At 30.4% G+C, this 16,003-nt stretch overlaps 4 protein-coding genes across 4 annotated transcripts; all 4 read right to left on the bottom strand.

Annotated features, from left to right (window-relative positions):
- Positions 1–2,549: 2,549 nt before the first annotated feature.
- Positions 2,550–5,219, bottom strand: LOC130669596 (putative ankyrin repeat protein RF_0381). Its single transcript, XM_057472582.1, has 2 exons — positions 5,086–5,219; positions 2,550–5,019 (listed from the first exon to the last, which is right to left on the bottom strand). Exon 2 carries the CDS (start codon positions 4,988–4,990, stop codon positions 2,738–2,740), a length of 2,253 nt encoding a protein of 750 aa, XP_057328565.1. The 5' UTR covers positions 4,991–5,019; positions 5,086–5,219; the 3' UTR covers positions 2,550–2,737.
- A 3,101-nt stretch (positions 5,220–8,320) lies between these two features.
- On the bottom strand, positions 8,321–10,860 carry LOC130669941 (putative ankyrin repeat protein RF_0381). The gene is made up of 2 exons (XM_057473103.1): positions 10,736–10,860; positions 8,321–10,558 (listed from the first exon to the last, which is right to left on the bottom strand). Exon 2 carries the CDS (start codon positions 9,779–9,781, stop codon positions 8,420–8,422), a length of 1,362 nt encoding a protein of 453 aa, XP_057329086.1. The 5' UTR covers positions 9,782–10,558; positions 10,736–10,860; the 3' UTR covers positions 8,321–8,419.
- LOC130670555 (uncharacterized) lies at positions 9,797–10,528 on the bottom strand. Its single transcript, XM_057473973.1, has 2 exons — positions 10,420–10,528; positions 9,797–10,242 (listed from the first exon to the last, which is right to left on the bottom strand). Exons 1-2 carry the CDS (start codon positions 10,526–10,528, stop codon positions 9,797–9,799), a joined length of 555 nt encoding a protein of 184 aa, XP_057329956.1.
- A 1,275-nt stretch (positions 10,861–12,135) lies between the features above and the next one.
- Positions 12,136–15,163, bottom strand: LOC130669942 (L-threonine 3-dehydrogenase, mitochondrial). Its single transcript, XM_057473104.1, has 5 exons — positions 14,799–15,163; positions 14,454–14,717; positions 13,823–14,083; positions 12,771–13,037; positions 12,136–12,511 (listed from the first exon to the last, which is right to left on the bottom strand). Exons 1-5 carry the CDS (start codon positions 14,926–14,928, stop codon positions 12,348–12,350), a joined length of 1,086 nt encoding a protein of 361 aa, XP_057329087.1. The 5' UTR covers positions 14,929–15,163; the 3' UTR covers positions 12,136–12,347.
- Between the last annotated feature and the right edge of the window lie 840 nt (positions 15,164–16,003).

The following is a 16,003-nucleotide window of genomic DNA, read 5'->3' as shown; positions in this document are numbered from 1 at the left end:
TTAGCAACATTTTGACGTACTTTTCTTTGGAATCAAATTTTTAGTAAATTATAAGATTCACCTGTTATTCGTCACTTTTTTTCAGAGGTCTATAAAATTTTATAGTTGATGAATTAATGAAACGTTTGATCCATTCATTTGCTGGTTAAAGTACTAATTGGCTTAATTACTTTATATTATCAGTCACGTTGACTAATGACTGTATTCATTATTATACGTATTAAATTTTCAAAAACAAAGTTTATCACCTAGTTAATCTGTTCGTTGTAATTAACTTTGTCTATTATAAGTAAAACAAATCTGGGTGTCGGTTGGCCCTGCGGGCTAGCCTCAAAACTTCCCGCTGTTTTTGAGCTCAAGGAGCTTGAAAACATCACTGTGAATATATTTTCGAGCTCGAAAGTGCTATTGCATGCAATTATTTTTGTTATGAGGTTTTCAATTTAATGCCGTAAGATGGACGGTGGAGTCGAATTTGAGATTTACGATTTGCGATTTCCAACGTCGGAAAGCGAGGAATAATCGTGGAAATGGATAGGAAAATTCATGATTATCCTCATCCATCTTCACCCATCTACATCCATCCTCGTACATTCTCAGCAAGCGGTTCAAGTTTTTGCACTTTAAAGTAGTAAATTTCTTATTCATTGTTTCAAATATTAATTTATTTTTTTTTAAGCTCTAACAAGTTACGTTTTATGCTAGAGTTTGAAAAGTTAAGAATCGAAAACCATTAATGAAGAAGCGGCTTTTAAATTTTTATTTCCGATTATGTTCTATGAAATAAATATATTGAGGCAGAAATCAATGTCAGTAATGGAAATCAAGATTCGAATCAGTTTTGACCTGTGTCAGAGCAATAGTATATGAAATGTCCGAGAAAAATATTAAAAACTGGGTTATTTAAATTTTTTGCTGACAATATGATTTAAACTAAAGAACAAGTTAGATGACGTTATATGATGATCGAAAGAGACTATAAAGAGAAAGAGTTGATATGATTTCAGACACATTTTAGCGCATTATATTTTGATTTATCCGAAAAAATTAACATTTATGTTATTTTTTTAACTTTTCAACGCCGATATCTTTTGAACTAATCAACGTATTTCGATGTTTGAGGTGGCAATCGGCGCATTTTCTTGAATTCTGGAGCTAATTAAAATTTGGAATCGATCGCTCAGCCGTTTCGAAGATAATCGAAAAAAAAACGTTTTTTACCATTTCTTTTTCCAACGATATCTCTGGAACAAACTAATTGATTGAGATGGTTAAAGTCGCGTTCGACGCGGCTTATAAAGTTCTAGAGCTTATTAGATTTTGAAGACGATCGTTCAACTCGTTTCTGAGAAATCAGTAAAAAACTAAAAAAAATATTTTTTTTTTTTTCGTAATTCGCAAATATTTTCGAGTCTACTTAATCAAATGATCTCAAATTTTCAGGAAAGTTGATGGCCAACAAGTTCTTTCAAATGCCACCTTAAACATCCAAATCGGTTCATTAGTTAAAAAGTTATAGACCGGTCACACACACACACACACACACACACACAGACACTCGGACATCATTCTGAAAATAGCCAGAATAGCTTCCTAGGACTTCAAAACTTTGACATCTGATGAAAACTCGATTTTCGAAAATCGGGGTGAAAACAATAATTTCCCGAAATTTTTGAAAATCATCGATTTTCTTAACTGGAAGTTAAAAATTATATTAAATGTTTAAGAAATTATGTTATGAAGAAATTTTTTGCTTGCTTGAAAGTTTGTAAAATTCATATGAAAGTTGTTTTTTTAATTGAAATTTTTGAAGTCTACATAAATTTATTGATCGATATTAATCAATATATCTACACTGTAAAAAGAGCGGTGTTAAAAATGGACTCATTTTAACTCCGCCCGGTGTTAAAATAAAATTACACCGGTGTTAAAAATACCGGTGTTGAAGCGGGGTAACCGGTGTAAAAGCGGAGTAAAATCGGTGTAAAAGCGGGGTAACCGGCGTAAAAGCGGAGTAATACCGGTGTAAAAGCAGGGTAAACTGCGTCCGCTTGGATTATTAACTTTAAAGATTATAAAACACAAAAAATGTTAGTTCTTTATGAAAATTAATAAAGAATATTATTTATCAACAAGTATAGTGATCGAGTAAGTAAAAATATTCACAAAATAAAATATTTTAACACTGGTAAAGAATGTCTACACCGGCGGCGGCGTTATTTTAACACCGGTCTAGAATATTTACACCGGTGGCGGCGTTATTTTAACACCGGACTAGAATTTTTACACCGGTGGCGGCGTTATTTTCACACCGCTTTCGGGGGTAAATTTAACACCGATAATTTTAACACCTACACCGTTTGGACTTACCCCGGTGATTTTTTACAGTGTATATTTTAAATACATTCAATTCACATGTATAATTAGATCTTGTTAGATTTAAATTATTTCATTTCTCTAATTCGCAATAAATAAATACTGTTTTCAAAAGTTATGAATTATTATTATATTAAATTTAAAAATACAGAAATTGTTGTTACTGAGTGTATTCAAAAGTGTTCGATAAAAGCCTTAAGGGTTGGCAGTGCTAACCGGATTTCCGGATTTTAGATCTCTACTTACGTTTTAAATATTTATGAAACTCGAACGATAAAAATCTTCTGAGGAATTCCTCTTATGCATTTTTCCGAGAGCTAAGATTTTGATGAAACGAATACATTTCTTATTAATTTACGATTTAATGAATTATTTTTCCTGAACATCTCAATAAATCATCATTATTCAAATACATTAGAACTTTTCGCACACAATCATCGGGCAAGTCGATAAAAATATCCGTCAGCATCTTTTCAGCCTCCTTCAACAGTTGATGACGTTTTTGTCCTCTTTTAAAATTATAAAGCAGCATTTCTGCGTAGAGCGGAAACGTTGCCTCGAGTTTACCGAATTCCAGAGCCTCTTCAATATCTTTATTGCCTGCAAACATTGCCACTTGATCGACCCTCTTAATCAGCAAATCATAATAACAAATCGTACTCTCATTAACTATTTTTTCTTTCATCTTTAGGACTTCTTTTTTACATTTAATGTAAAATACTTTTTTCGCCTTTCCACGACTGACCCAACTACGAAATTTATGATGGACAAATAATTTGGCAGCTTTTAATTTAAGTAGATGTTGCTCAACTATCTTTGATTTTTCTTCCGACAATTTAGATTTAGTAATGTCAGAAAAATTAATATCAGCTCCTGAATTTAATAATGTCTTGAAGAAATCATCACGACAGTAATATTTAAGAACAATATCAATTATAGATATGCGTTTAGATCCTACCATGACCAATTCATTTATATCACCACCTTTTTCGATTAGCATTGGAACAATGTCATTTGATCTACGAATAGCAGCATAAAGTAGCGGCGTTATTTCTTTATACTTTTCTATGTTACATTTGCTGTTTATATCAACACCGCGATCTAATAATCTTTCAATAATGTCCTTATTTCCTGAATGAACAGCCAAGTGCAGTATCGTTTTTCCATTCACTGTCTTATTGACATCGTCGATTTGAGTACCTCTGTTTAAAATTATATCTACCATCTCAACATTTCCTTTCTCCACTGCATAACATAATGGCCATCCTTCATGGTGATATCCTTCATATCTATCTTTTAAGGAATACTTAATTTCGGCTCTATAGTCCACTAATAATTTGAACATTTCCAATTTATTTTCACTCGCAGCGATATCTAATGGACTCAAACCCGTGTCTGATTTCGTATTAACGTCAATATTAAAAGTGTCCAAATAATATTTCGCTATCTCCGTTAAATTATGTTTAACAGCCCCATGAAAAGATGGTAACACATGATTAGTCATGTCTTTACCATACGTATCATGCTGTGCGATTTTTTCAACCAGCATTTTAACGATTGTTAAATTATTGTTCTGAGTTGCCGTTTGAAGTGGTGTATTGTAATATGCCCTTTTCGTAATAACATCACAATTTTTATTATTTAATAAAAACTGTACCATATTTTCGTCATTGTTGTCAACTGCAATATCTAACGCAGTCCAATCAGAACAACCATGACTATAATTTTTTGAATTTATGTCTGCTCCATTGTCCAATAAATACTCAACCATACCGATATTTTTATTTTTAACTGCCAGGGACAGTGGGGTATGTTTATTGCTATCAATGACATTTATATCAAAATATTTTCCAAAAATTGAAGCGATTGTTCCTGTATTGTAATTCATTTTCAGCAGCTCTTGGGTTGAAAAAGTATTCAACGCTCTTTTCATTAAGATGTCATTTTCAGTGTAGCCGGCCAAACATTTTATTAGCTTATAATTTTCATGTTGAAATGCAAAATTCAAGACTACATCATAGTTTTTCATCAGTTTATTTATGTCTACCTGAGTTGTCAAGAGTAATTTAACAATATCCAGACGATTTTCTTTTACTGTGTAGTGTAATGGAGTTCCCCAGTAATCAGATCGATCACGAGACCAATTTGAGGCTGTTATATTGGCTCCGTATTCTAGCAGACACTTGATAGTTGGTAGATCGTTAAAATAAACAGCCAAGTGTAGTGCTGTATTGTTATGTTCACCAGGTGCATCAATATCGACTCCGGAACTCAGAAGTTCTTTGACCAACTCTATGTCTTTCTTAATAATGGCCGTTTGAAGTCTTGTATCTTTAATTTTTTTTTCTTCTGAGTCGGATTCTGAATGACTTCTTTCTTCTTGAGAATCTCGTGAATTTTTGGTTGAATTTTCTTCACTTTCATCAGTACTAATTAAATCGTGGTCATCCTCACCTAGGGACGATAATGACTCACTGCCATTGTCAGATAAATTATCATCGTTATTATCATGATCACGGTCATCTGATTGATTTGTGTGGGCCAGTGAAATATCAGCAGATCCCAAATCCGATCTATTTAAACGTCTTCGTTTGGCCGAATCACTGTCCGACATTTCGATTTCGTTTTTTTTTTTACCAATCCCTGGAATTAAATAACAATTAGATAAAAATTTACTTTATTTCATGCATATAAACATATTCTAGTTACCTGTGACTAATTTATTAGTAAGAAAATTATTGTGACAAAAACTAATGACGATCTGTTTTTTTTTTAATTTTACGTGTGACACGAATTAATAACACGTATGTACTGACACGAATAATAGATAACATCATTTTTTATAATATCTATTCTATGTAATGAGTAATTACATGAGTAATTACAAGTAGTGTGTTGAGATTAGCTTGCGGCAAACACCCGAAAATATCCGACAGTAGTCGAATGAATAAAAAATTTAATAAACCATACAATCGTCATGTGTGATCATGCTTCATAAGCCTTAAAAAACATCTACGAGTAAATTTTTCAAACATGATTAAACTCTTCTGCTTCATCAGTATCTTCATGCAGTTATCAATATACAATTAATACGTAAAATCTAATTACTAAACACACTTAATTCGCTGGCTGATTTTATTGAATTGTAGAAGAATGAATACGTATTACATTTGAATCAATAAAAATTTTGATTTAATTTACAATTTCATTAGTCATTTTTCCTGTACACCTCAATAAATCATTATTATTAAAATACATTAAAATTTTTCGCACACAATCATCGGGCAAGTTGATAAAAATATCCCTCAGCATCTTTTTAGCCTCCTTCAACAGCTGATGACGCCTTTGTCCTCTTTTGAAATTATAAAGCAGCATCTCTGCGTAGAGCGGAAATTTTGCCACGAGTTTACCGAACTCCAAACCCTCTTCAATATCTTTATTGCCTGCAAACATTGCCACCTGATCGACCCTCTTAATTAGCAAATCATAATAACAAATCGTACTCTCATTAATTCTTTTTTCTTTCATCTTTTTAACTTCTTTTCGGCATTTATTGTAAAATACTTTTTTCTTCATTCCACGACTGACCCAACTACGAAATTTATGATGGACAAATAATTTGGCAGCTTTTAATTTAAGTAAATGTCGCTCAACTATCTTTGAAGTTTCTTCCGGCAATCTGCGATCAGTAATGCTAGATATGTTAATATCAGCACCCTCATTTAATAACATCATCACAAAATCGCCACCACAGCGTTCTTTAATAGCGATATCTATAATAGATATGCGTTTAGAATTTACTTTGGCAATATCATTCAAATTAGCACCTGTCAAGATCAGTAATAGAACAGTTTCATATAAATTTCGAGAAACACCATAAAGTAGCGGTGTTATTCCTTCATAAGTATCATGGATATTGCATTTACAATTTACATCAAGCCCGCGATCTAATAATCTTTCAACAATGTCCTTATTTTTTGAAAAAACGGCCAAGTGTATCATTACTCCACTCTTTGTCTTATCGAAATCGTGGGTTTGCGTACCTTTGCTAAAAATTAAATCTAACATCGTAACATTTGCATTATGAACCACACGGTACAACACAGATGTTCCTTTAATCACTCCTTCATATCTGTCTTTTAAAGAATAATTAATCTCGGCTTCAAAGTCTAATAATAATCTACAGATTTCTAAGCTATCATAACCCGCCACGATTTCTAATGGACTCAAATCTATGTCTGATTTAATATTAACGTCAAGATTAAAAGTATCCAAATAAAATTTCGTTATCTCCATTAAATTTTTATCGATAGCCAAATGAAAAGATGATAACACATGATTATTTATATCTTTACCATAGATGTCATGCTGAGCATTTTTTTCGGCCAGCATCTTCACGATTATCAGATTATTAGTGGATGTTGCAATATCGAGTGGTGTAAAGCCACTGCTCATTTTATCAATAATGTTACAATTTTCATTATTTAATAAAAACTGTACCATATTTTCGTCTTTGATTTTAACTGCAATATGTAGTGCAGCCCAATCATTACGTCTTTTAAAACGATTTTTCGAATTTATATCCACTCCGTTGTCCAATAAATGTAGTAGTTCTCCTGTTGGAAAAGTATTCAACGCTCTTTTCATTAAGGTGACGTTTTCAGTGTAACTTGGACAGCCGATCAAAGATTGTATTAGTTTGTAATTTTTATGACGATATGCCAATTTAAAGACTGTATCATAATTTTTCATCAGTTTGTTTACGTCTACCTGCGTTGTCAAGAGTAACTTAACAATATCCAGACGATCTTCTCTTACTGCAATATGTAATGGAGTTTCCCAACGTACAGATTGGTCATCAGATTTATTCAAAGAGAATGCACTGGCACCGTACTCTAGCAGACACTCGATGATTGGCAAATTCTTATTACAAACAGCCAAGTAGAGTGCTGTCTTGTTTTCCTCATTAGGTGCATCAATATAGACTCCAGTACTCAGAATTTTTTTAACCAACTCTATGTCTTCTTTAACTACGGCCTTGTAAAGTCTTGTATTCTCAATTTCTTCTTTATCTTCTTCTGATTGAGAATCTCTTGAATATTCGGGTAAATTTTTGTCACTTTCATCAGAACTGATTAAATTGTAGTCATCCTTACTTAGAGACGATAATAACTTACTATCATTGTCGGATAAATTATCACCATTATTACCATGATCACTTTTATTAGGTCTTGAAACCAATCTGTATAAATGTATTTGTTTAGCTGCGTTCTCATAGTCTGACATTTCAATTTGTTGTTTCATCAAACCCTAGAATGACAAAAAAATAATAATGAGGTGAAATCTTACCTCTATTTAATGTATATATTATATATTCACCTGCGTCTAAATTATCAATATGAAAGTTAATCGAACATATGATGGCGATCTATTTTTTTTGAAAACTTTAGATGTGTAACATGTCTTACTAACTTATATGTACTGACACGATGAATAGGTAAGTTATCATATATTATGATATCTGTTCTGTTTATTAATGAGTAATTTGTTCGACTTACGATAAATCTCCGAAAATACTCGACAGCAGTCAAATAAAAAAGGCCATTCAGCAGCCGTAATGGAAGTAGATTTCTTATTATTTGATTACATCAACCTTTCAAATAAAAGTTAATTAACCAAAAATTTAACAAACCATACAATCGTCATGTGTGATAAAACTTCATAAGCCTTAAAAAAAATCTACGTCTAAATTTTTCAAACTCGATTAAACTCTGCTGCTTCATCATTATTTTCATGCAGTTATTAATATACAATGAATACATAAATGCTAATTACTAAACACACTTAATTCGCTAGTTGATTGTATTGAATTATAGAAGAATAAATACGTATTACATTTGAATAAAAAAAAAAGTTTTATTTAATTTACAATTTCATTAGTCATTTTTCCTGCACACCTCAATAAATCATAATTATTAAAATACATTAAAATTTTTGGCACACAATCATCGGGCAAGTTGATAAAAATATCCCTCAGCATCTCTTAAGCCTTCAACAGTTGATGACGCCTCTGTCCTCTTTTGAAATTATAAAGCAACATCTCTGCGTAGAGCGGAAACTTTGCCTCGAGCTTACCGAACTCCAGAGCCTCTTCAATATCTTTATTGTCTGCAAACATTGCCACCTGATCGACCCTCTTAATCAGCAAATCATAATAACAAATCGTACCCTCATTAATTATTTTCTCTTTCATCTTTTTAACTTCTTTTCGGCATTTATTGTAAAATACTTTCTTCTCCATTCCAAGACTGACCCAACCGTCAAATTTGTTGTGTACAAATAGTTCAGCAGCTTTTAGTTTAAGTAAATGTCGCTCGAGTATCTTTGAAGTTTTTTCCGTCAACCTGCGATCAGTAATGCTCGAAATATTAATATCAGCACCCTCATTTAATAACATCATCACAAAATCGCCACCACAGCGTTCTCTAATAGCGATATCAATAATAGACATGCGTTTAGATTTTACTTTGGCCGTGTCATTCAAGTTCGCTCCTTTCGCTACCAACAACGGAACAATGTCATTTGAATTTCGACATGCAGCATAAAGTAACGGTGTCATTTCTTTGTAACCATTTATTTTACATTTACTATTTATATCAAGCCCACGATCTAATAATCTTTTAATAATATCCTTACTTCCTGAATGAACAGCCAAGTGCAGTATCGTTACTCCATTCTTTGACTTATCGAAACAGTTGGTTTGAGTACCTCTGCTGAAAATTAAATCTACCATCATATCATTTGCATTTAGTACTGCATAAGACATCGGAGATTTTCCTTCGACCACCCTTTCATATCTCTCTTTTAAAGAATAATTAATTTCGGCTCCATAGTCCAGTAGTAATTTAAATATTTCCAAATTATTAACTCTTGCCGCGCTTTCCAATGGAGTTTCTCCCTGCATTGACTTCATATTAATTAGAATTTTAAAAGTATCCAAATAATATTTCGTTATCTCCATAAAACTTCTATGAATGGCCGTATGAAAGGATGACAACAAGTGACTAATTATATCTTTACCATATACTTTATGTTTGGCAATTTTGTCAATTAGCATCTTAACGATTACTAAATTATCACGACGAGTTGCAGTATCGAGTGGTGTAAAGCCACTGCACGTTTTAGTCATAATGTTACAATTTTCATTATTTAATAGAAACTGTACCATATTTTCGTCATCGATTTCAATTGCAATAAATAATGCAGTACAATCAAAACTACCATTAATGTAATTTCTCCTATTTATATCAGCTCCGTTATCCAACAAATATCCAACTATATCTATACTTTTATTTTGAACTGCTAGGAACAGTGGTGTTTGACCATCTCTGTTAAACAAATTCATATTTGAATTTTTTTCTTACATTGAATTTTCTTTGTCATCCGTTTTACGCAAGGTTTCTACTGAAGAAGTACTCGGCATTCTATTTATCAAGTTCTTGCTTTCAACGTGGCTTGAACTTCTAAGCAAACAGTTTCTTAGTTTGTAATTTCTATGTTGATTTGCAAATTCCAAGACTGTATAATAATTTTTCATCAGTTTGTCTACGTCTACCTGCGTTGTCAAGAGTAATTTAACAATGTCCAGACGATCTTCTCTTACTGCAGTATGTAATGGAGTTTCCCAATGTACAGATTGATCATCTGATTTATTCGAAACAAATGCACTGGCTCCGTACTCTAGCAGACACTCGATGATTGGCAAATTCTTATTATAAACAGCCAAGTGGAGTGCTGTCTGGTTTTTCTCACCAGGTGCATCAATGTCGACTCCGGAACTCAGAATTTCATTAATCAATTCTATGTCTTCATCAATTACGGCCACGTGAAGTCTTGTATTTTTAATTTCTTTTTTTTCTTCTTTTATTGCTTCTTCTTCTTCTTCTTTTTGAGAATTTCTTGGATTCGCAGATGAATTTTCTTCACTTTCATCAGTACTAATGAAGTCGCAATCGTCCTCACCAAGAGACGATAATAACTCACTATCATTGTCAGATAAATTATCATCATTGTTATCATGATTCCTGGCATCAGATCCTGAAGCTGGTCCATCTAAACGTATTCTTTTAATTGGATTCTCATTGTCCGGCATTTTAGTGCGTTTTAAATTTTTCATCAATCTCTGAAATCACAAAATATTTAGATAAAAAATTGTTATGTCCCACAAGGTTGTCCAAACGATAGAGTACATAGAATACATAGTAGGAGTATAGGAAAGCAATGTTAAGTGCTGGTACTAGGATGAACACTTTTGCTAAGACAACTATAAATTAATTTATGGTATATATTTTATATTCACCTGTGACTTATTTAAAGAAGAAAATTATTCTTAAACATAACGACGATATATCTTTTCCTTTGACGCGTAAACTTTACGCGCACTATGATATCTATTCTTTGTACTGAAGAGTAGTTTGGTCGACCTTAAAAACTAGCTTGCAGCTGTGATGCCAGATTGGCGATATTATTACCCCTTCCCGAGGTGAAGTAGTGTGGAGACGCGACTTCACCTCGGGAAGGGGTAATAATATCGCACATTCTGGCAGCACTGTCTTACAGCAAATACCCGAAAATATCCGACAGTAGTCGAATAAATATAAAATTTAATGAACCATACAATCGTCATAGGTGATAAGCTGTATAAACCTTAAAAAACATCTACAACTATTATCGTCATAGTTATTAATATATAATACATAAAAGCTAATTATCAAATGCAAATAATTTTTTTATTGCTTTTATTGAATTATAAAAAAAAAATGTTGGAAAATCCAAAAGTGCACACCTCAATCGCTCAATTTATTTTTAATCATTACTTTTATTATTATATAATATTAATATATTTTTTTTTGTTATGAACTTTTATTCAACTTACAAATTATCAATTTGATTTTTTTATTTTTATTTCTTATTTTCAGTTTAATATTTTTTTACTAACATTTTTTTCTAAATATCCCGCCTTGTTTTGTCTTAAATGTCGCATTTTTTTTCAAACATATTGATACGCTAGTGCTGGCACCAGTAGTTGATAGAGAGAAACAATGAAAAAAATAATAACAACAGTAAAAATAGCAGCTAAATTTTTCACGAAGAATCAGTTTTCACGTTTTTTATTAATTACACCAAAACAAAAAGGATTCAGATAGTAATTTTTGAAAGGGTTCTTGTGATCAGAAATACACAGATAATAAAAAAAAAACTAAGTCGATAAGTCTTGTTTTTCGAAAGTTATCGTGTTTAGACGAGTCCGAACACCACAATTGACGCACTGAGGGCTTCGGACTAAATCATTTTTTTTAAATTAATCACATCATTAATCAAATATGGATTGCATTGAAAAATGTTCCTTAATAAATTTCCTTTAAAATGGTATATATCATTAACAATTTTGGTGTACTATAAAGAAAGTAGAGAGGATTTAAAGTCCGTGAAAGGGCCGAGAGTGAGAGAGTGACAGTAAAGCACACCTAACGCTTTCGCGATTGAGGTGTGCAATAACGCTTTCGCGATTGAGGTGTGCAAAATTTATAATATCAAATAAAAACGAAATAAAACTAATAATTAAAAATAAAATGAGTGATTGAGGTGCACTTTTGGATTTTCCAACATTTTTTATAAATGTGTTTATATTGAAACTTATTTCATGTTATAGGATAGGAGTTTTGTTATTCAAAACATTTTTTTTTTACTCAATAATTTTTATTATCATCACTTGGTAGCGACATACTTCCATTCTTTAAATATTATTTAAAATAATTTATAAAATAATTAGTTAATATTTAAAAATAATTATTCAATAAATTATCAAACTATTTATAAAAATTTGAATTGTGTTTATAAATTTTCTATTATGTTTTTAATTAATAATCAATAATTATTGATAATCAAGTAGTTATCAATTGTTGATTTATTTATGCATAACTGTTGACTTCTTTAAGTCGTTGATATTTGGGTAAGAAGTTTTCGCTAACATCTTGTATCATTGTTTCAACAAGCCTGTGCATGTCATATTTATGAGACCATCCCCAATCATTACGAGCTTCGGTATCATCAAATACTTGTGGCCATGATTCAGCTGAAAATATTAATTGTATTATAAAAAAATTTTTTTTATAGTTCAAGATGATTTTGTAGTTAAAATTTTCTGATGAAATAAACATGCAGATGGCTTAAGTAATGAAAACAAGGAAAAGTAGGTAATTTTAAATTTTTTGTAGCAGTTTTATAATTAAATTCACTAAAGTATCATAAACAATTTTTTTTAAAAATTGTTTTGACGTCAATGTCTTATTAAATCATGTATAGGATAAAAAATTATTATATTAAATAAATACCTATTAACTGTCGTGAATCCGGTTTGTATGAAATTTCAAGATCAGGGATATGTTTACGTAGTTCGTTAAATAATTCCTCTGGTGTAAAACTCATAGCAGTGACATTGTATGTGCGTTTTTTTAGCATTTCATCAGGAGCGTTGAGAAATTGGAACAAAGCATTCAAACAATCTTCAATATACATCATAGGTAATTTTGTATAGGGTTCTAAATAACATTCATATCTTTTTGTCATCAATCCTTCATGAAAAACTGCAACTGCATAATCTAAAGAAAATAATTAAATTGAAATTTTAGTCAAAATTAAATTATTAATTGCGACAAATCATAAAAATTGAAGTGCTGTGATATAAAACTAAATGTATGTACAAAAAAAAATATATATTTATATGAATAATTTTTTGTTATTTTTATCTAGAGAATAGTTTACGGATCGTAGAATAAACAAGACAATCTCACGCTTGCAAGCTCTCAAATTTCTTCAAGATCGATTACCTCATTATGCAATTTTATCAACTAAACCGCTATTGCTGTATATTTATGTCCTAGTTATTCGTAAATATATGTACATACATTTATATATTTGTATACAAATTTATTTATTTTATTTTAAAATAAAATAAAATTGAAAATATTAATATAAAACCTGGATAATTATAATCCCTGGTTAAAAACTCCGATTGAATTCTAATCGCGTTTAATTGGAAATTTCCGATTGACTTTTAATCAGTTTTAATCGGAAAGTTCCGAATAAATCCGATAGAAAGTTAATTAGAAATCAGAAAGTTACTCAGAAAAAAAAAAAATATTATCTTCCGAATAAATCTGTTTAAAAAATTTAAATCGGATTCAATCGAAAATTAAAATTATTTTCCGGTTCAATCTGATTTAAAAATTTTAATCGGATACTTGAAACGATTTAAGCAATTCTAATTGAATGTTTATTTACGATTGAATCTGATAGAAATCCGACTGAGTTTCAATCAGATTCAATCGTTTTTAGCCGGAGTTCTTAATCAAAGATTTAAATGGAATAATTAAATATTTATTACCTGTAGTACCACCACCAGGGGGGTCACTGCTAATAACACCTGGAAATCTTAAGCAACGAAAATCTAATCCGAATCTATGATGATAATATTCACCAAGTAATTCAGCATGTACTTTACTGACACCATAAATTGTTCTTGGTCGTTGTACAGTTGTATTTGGTGTTGGATTACGCGGTGAATCAGGACCAAAAGCTCCAATCGTTGAAGGTACAAATATTTTTAAATTGTATTGCTTAGCCAATTCCATAACATTGTGCATCCCTAAAAATAATTAAATCAACAATTATTTAATAATTAATTCATTAACTAATAAGCGGATTAATACAAATCCTACAGTCTGTATTTAATTTTTTATTTAAAAAAAAAGAACAAGTAAGTATAATAATATGAATTATAATAAAAATTTATGATCAAGTGTCCGTCACAAAATTACACTCCAACGCGCTCGAAATCGTCTTTGTTATTTTACTTTCACTTATACTTTCTAAACAACACATCAAATTATTTTTTACAAAATAATACGACAATAATAAACAAATAAAAATTTTACTGAAAATTTATCCAAGTGATTTTATTTCTTAGTTAAATTTATTCAGAAATAAATTAAAGATGCAAAGACATTATATTTTACCTTCAATGTTGACACGCACAGCTAATGGAACATTTTGTTCACCAACAGCACTTAGTAATGCGCTGAAATGTATCAACCAATCGATTTGTTGATTAACAACAATTTTTTGCAGACCCTTGAAATCTAAAATATCTGCAAAAATAAATGGTCCATTTGACAGAGACTCATTCGATGGTTTTATTATGTCCGATAGAATAACATTTTCATTGCCGTAATTTTTTCGTAACAATTTTGCACATTCGGTTCCCAATTGTCCTAATCCACCTAATCCACAAAAATAATTATATTTAGATACATTCATATATTTTTTTAAATTTATATAATAAATTAAAAATCAAATCTTACCTGTTATTAAAATTCGTGGAGGTTTGTCTGAACTTTTTCTATTTGCTAAAACTCCACTTGTTTGAATTGTACGTAGATGACAAGTATTGTAAATTTTTGATTTTAATCTAAGAAATTGTCTACTTAACATTTTTATTTTGTAAAAAGACAAAATAAAAATAAATTATTTTAATGTTTACTTTAACTATTATTGAATTAATTTAAATATTTTATTGTACGATTGATTGATTAATGGATTTATTAATTTTTTTATGGTTCTTTAAGTTGCGATTAACGGTAGTTGAGATACCATACGTGAAATGTTGAGATAAAATAGCCCGGAGTATTGATTGTTGATCGATTTACGGTCCAGAAACTACTGCTATCTGAAGGTTCACTTCACTGTAATATATAATAATACTAGAGTAAGACTATGAATTCGGAAAACCAGTTTTGATAGAGAGAGGGCAAGATCGAACGGGAGAAGTTTGATACCTGTTCTAGACATGAAAAAAAAAGTATCAACACAATTATACAATATGATAATTTAAATAATATAGGTATATTATTCTTCGAGATAAATTATAAATGATGAATGTAGATAAAATTTTATCTGTGTTTATATAACGGTTAAGGAAAATGAATACGAATACTTGTAAATATTTATATTTTATGTCAATAATAATAGTTTTAATTAATTGTAATGATAATGAATTTAATTATTATTTAATTTTTTAGTTGATTGATCTGATTATTACAAATGACCTGGAATTTCTTGATGAATAATTTTAAAATATCAATTTCTACGCTGAGAAAAAAAATAACTTTTGTAAAAACAATATTTTTTCAACTAATAAATCTATATAAATTATTGCATGATTAATTTCACACCCAGTGCGAAGAATCATTTTCTTGAAGGAAGAAAATCAAAATTTATTTACACTTCTGCGAAGAAAAGATCAAAATATCTGGATATAAACTTGGGTTTCTTCGATTAAAAAAATTATTTTGAATGAAATCTTCGAAGTTTTGCACGAAAAATATCTAAGATTGAAAATTTGAAATAGCATAATTTCTGGTTGTAAGAATATGCAATGATTCGAAAAGATTTTTTTTCTCTCGGTGTATAAACTGTTTTGCAAACTAATTATAGTTATAGAATAAAATATTGTTTAATTAACGTCATAGTTTAATACGCATAAACTTTTTACAATCGATAGCCTTGG

This window comes from Microplitis mediator, chromosome 6 (genome assembly GCF_029852145.1).
Source record: "Microplitis mediator isolate UGA2020A chromosome 6, iyMicMedi2.1, whole genome shotgun sequence".
Classification (NCBI taxonomy): Eukaryota; Metazoa; Arthropoda; class Insecta; order Hymenoptera; family Braconidae; genus Microplitis; species Microplitis mediator.
Note: the sequence above shows the minus strand (reverse complement) of the source record. Positions and strands in the feature narration are given on the sequence as shown.

Excerpts from the sequence above, each read along its gene's own strand:
- LOC130669596 (XM_057472582.1), bottom strand. The coding sequence starts at position 4,990 with ATGTCGGACAGTGATTCGGCCAAACGAAGACGTTTAAATAGATCGGAT.
- LOC130669941 (XM_057473103.1), bottom strand. The coding sequence starts at position 9,781 with ATGAATTTGTTTAACAGAGATGGTCAAACACCACTGTTCCTAGCAGTT.
- LOC130670555 (XM_057473973.1), bottom strand. The coding sequence starts at position 10,528 with ATGCCGGACAATGAGAATCCAATTAAAAGAATACGTTTAGATGGACCA. Across the intron at positions 10,243-10,419 it reads TAATTTATCTGACAATGATA|ACATAGAATTGATTAATGAA; the intron begins GTGAGTTATTAT and ends TAATTGATGAAG.
- LOC130669942 (XM_057473104.1), bottom strand. The coding sequence starts at position 14,928 with ATGTTAAGTAGACAATTTCTTAGATTAAAATCAAAAATTTACAATACT. Across the intron at positions 13,038-13,822 it reads CCCTGGTGGTGGTACTACAG|ATTATGCAGTTGCAGTTTTT; the intron begins GTAATAAATATT and ends TATTTTCTTTAG. Across the intron at positions 12,512-12,770 it reads GGATTCACGACAGTTAATAG|CTGAATCATGGCCACAAGTA; the intron begins GTATTTATTTAA and ends TAATATTTTCAG.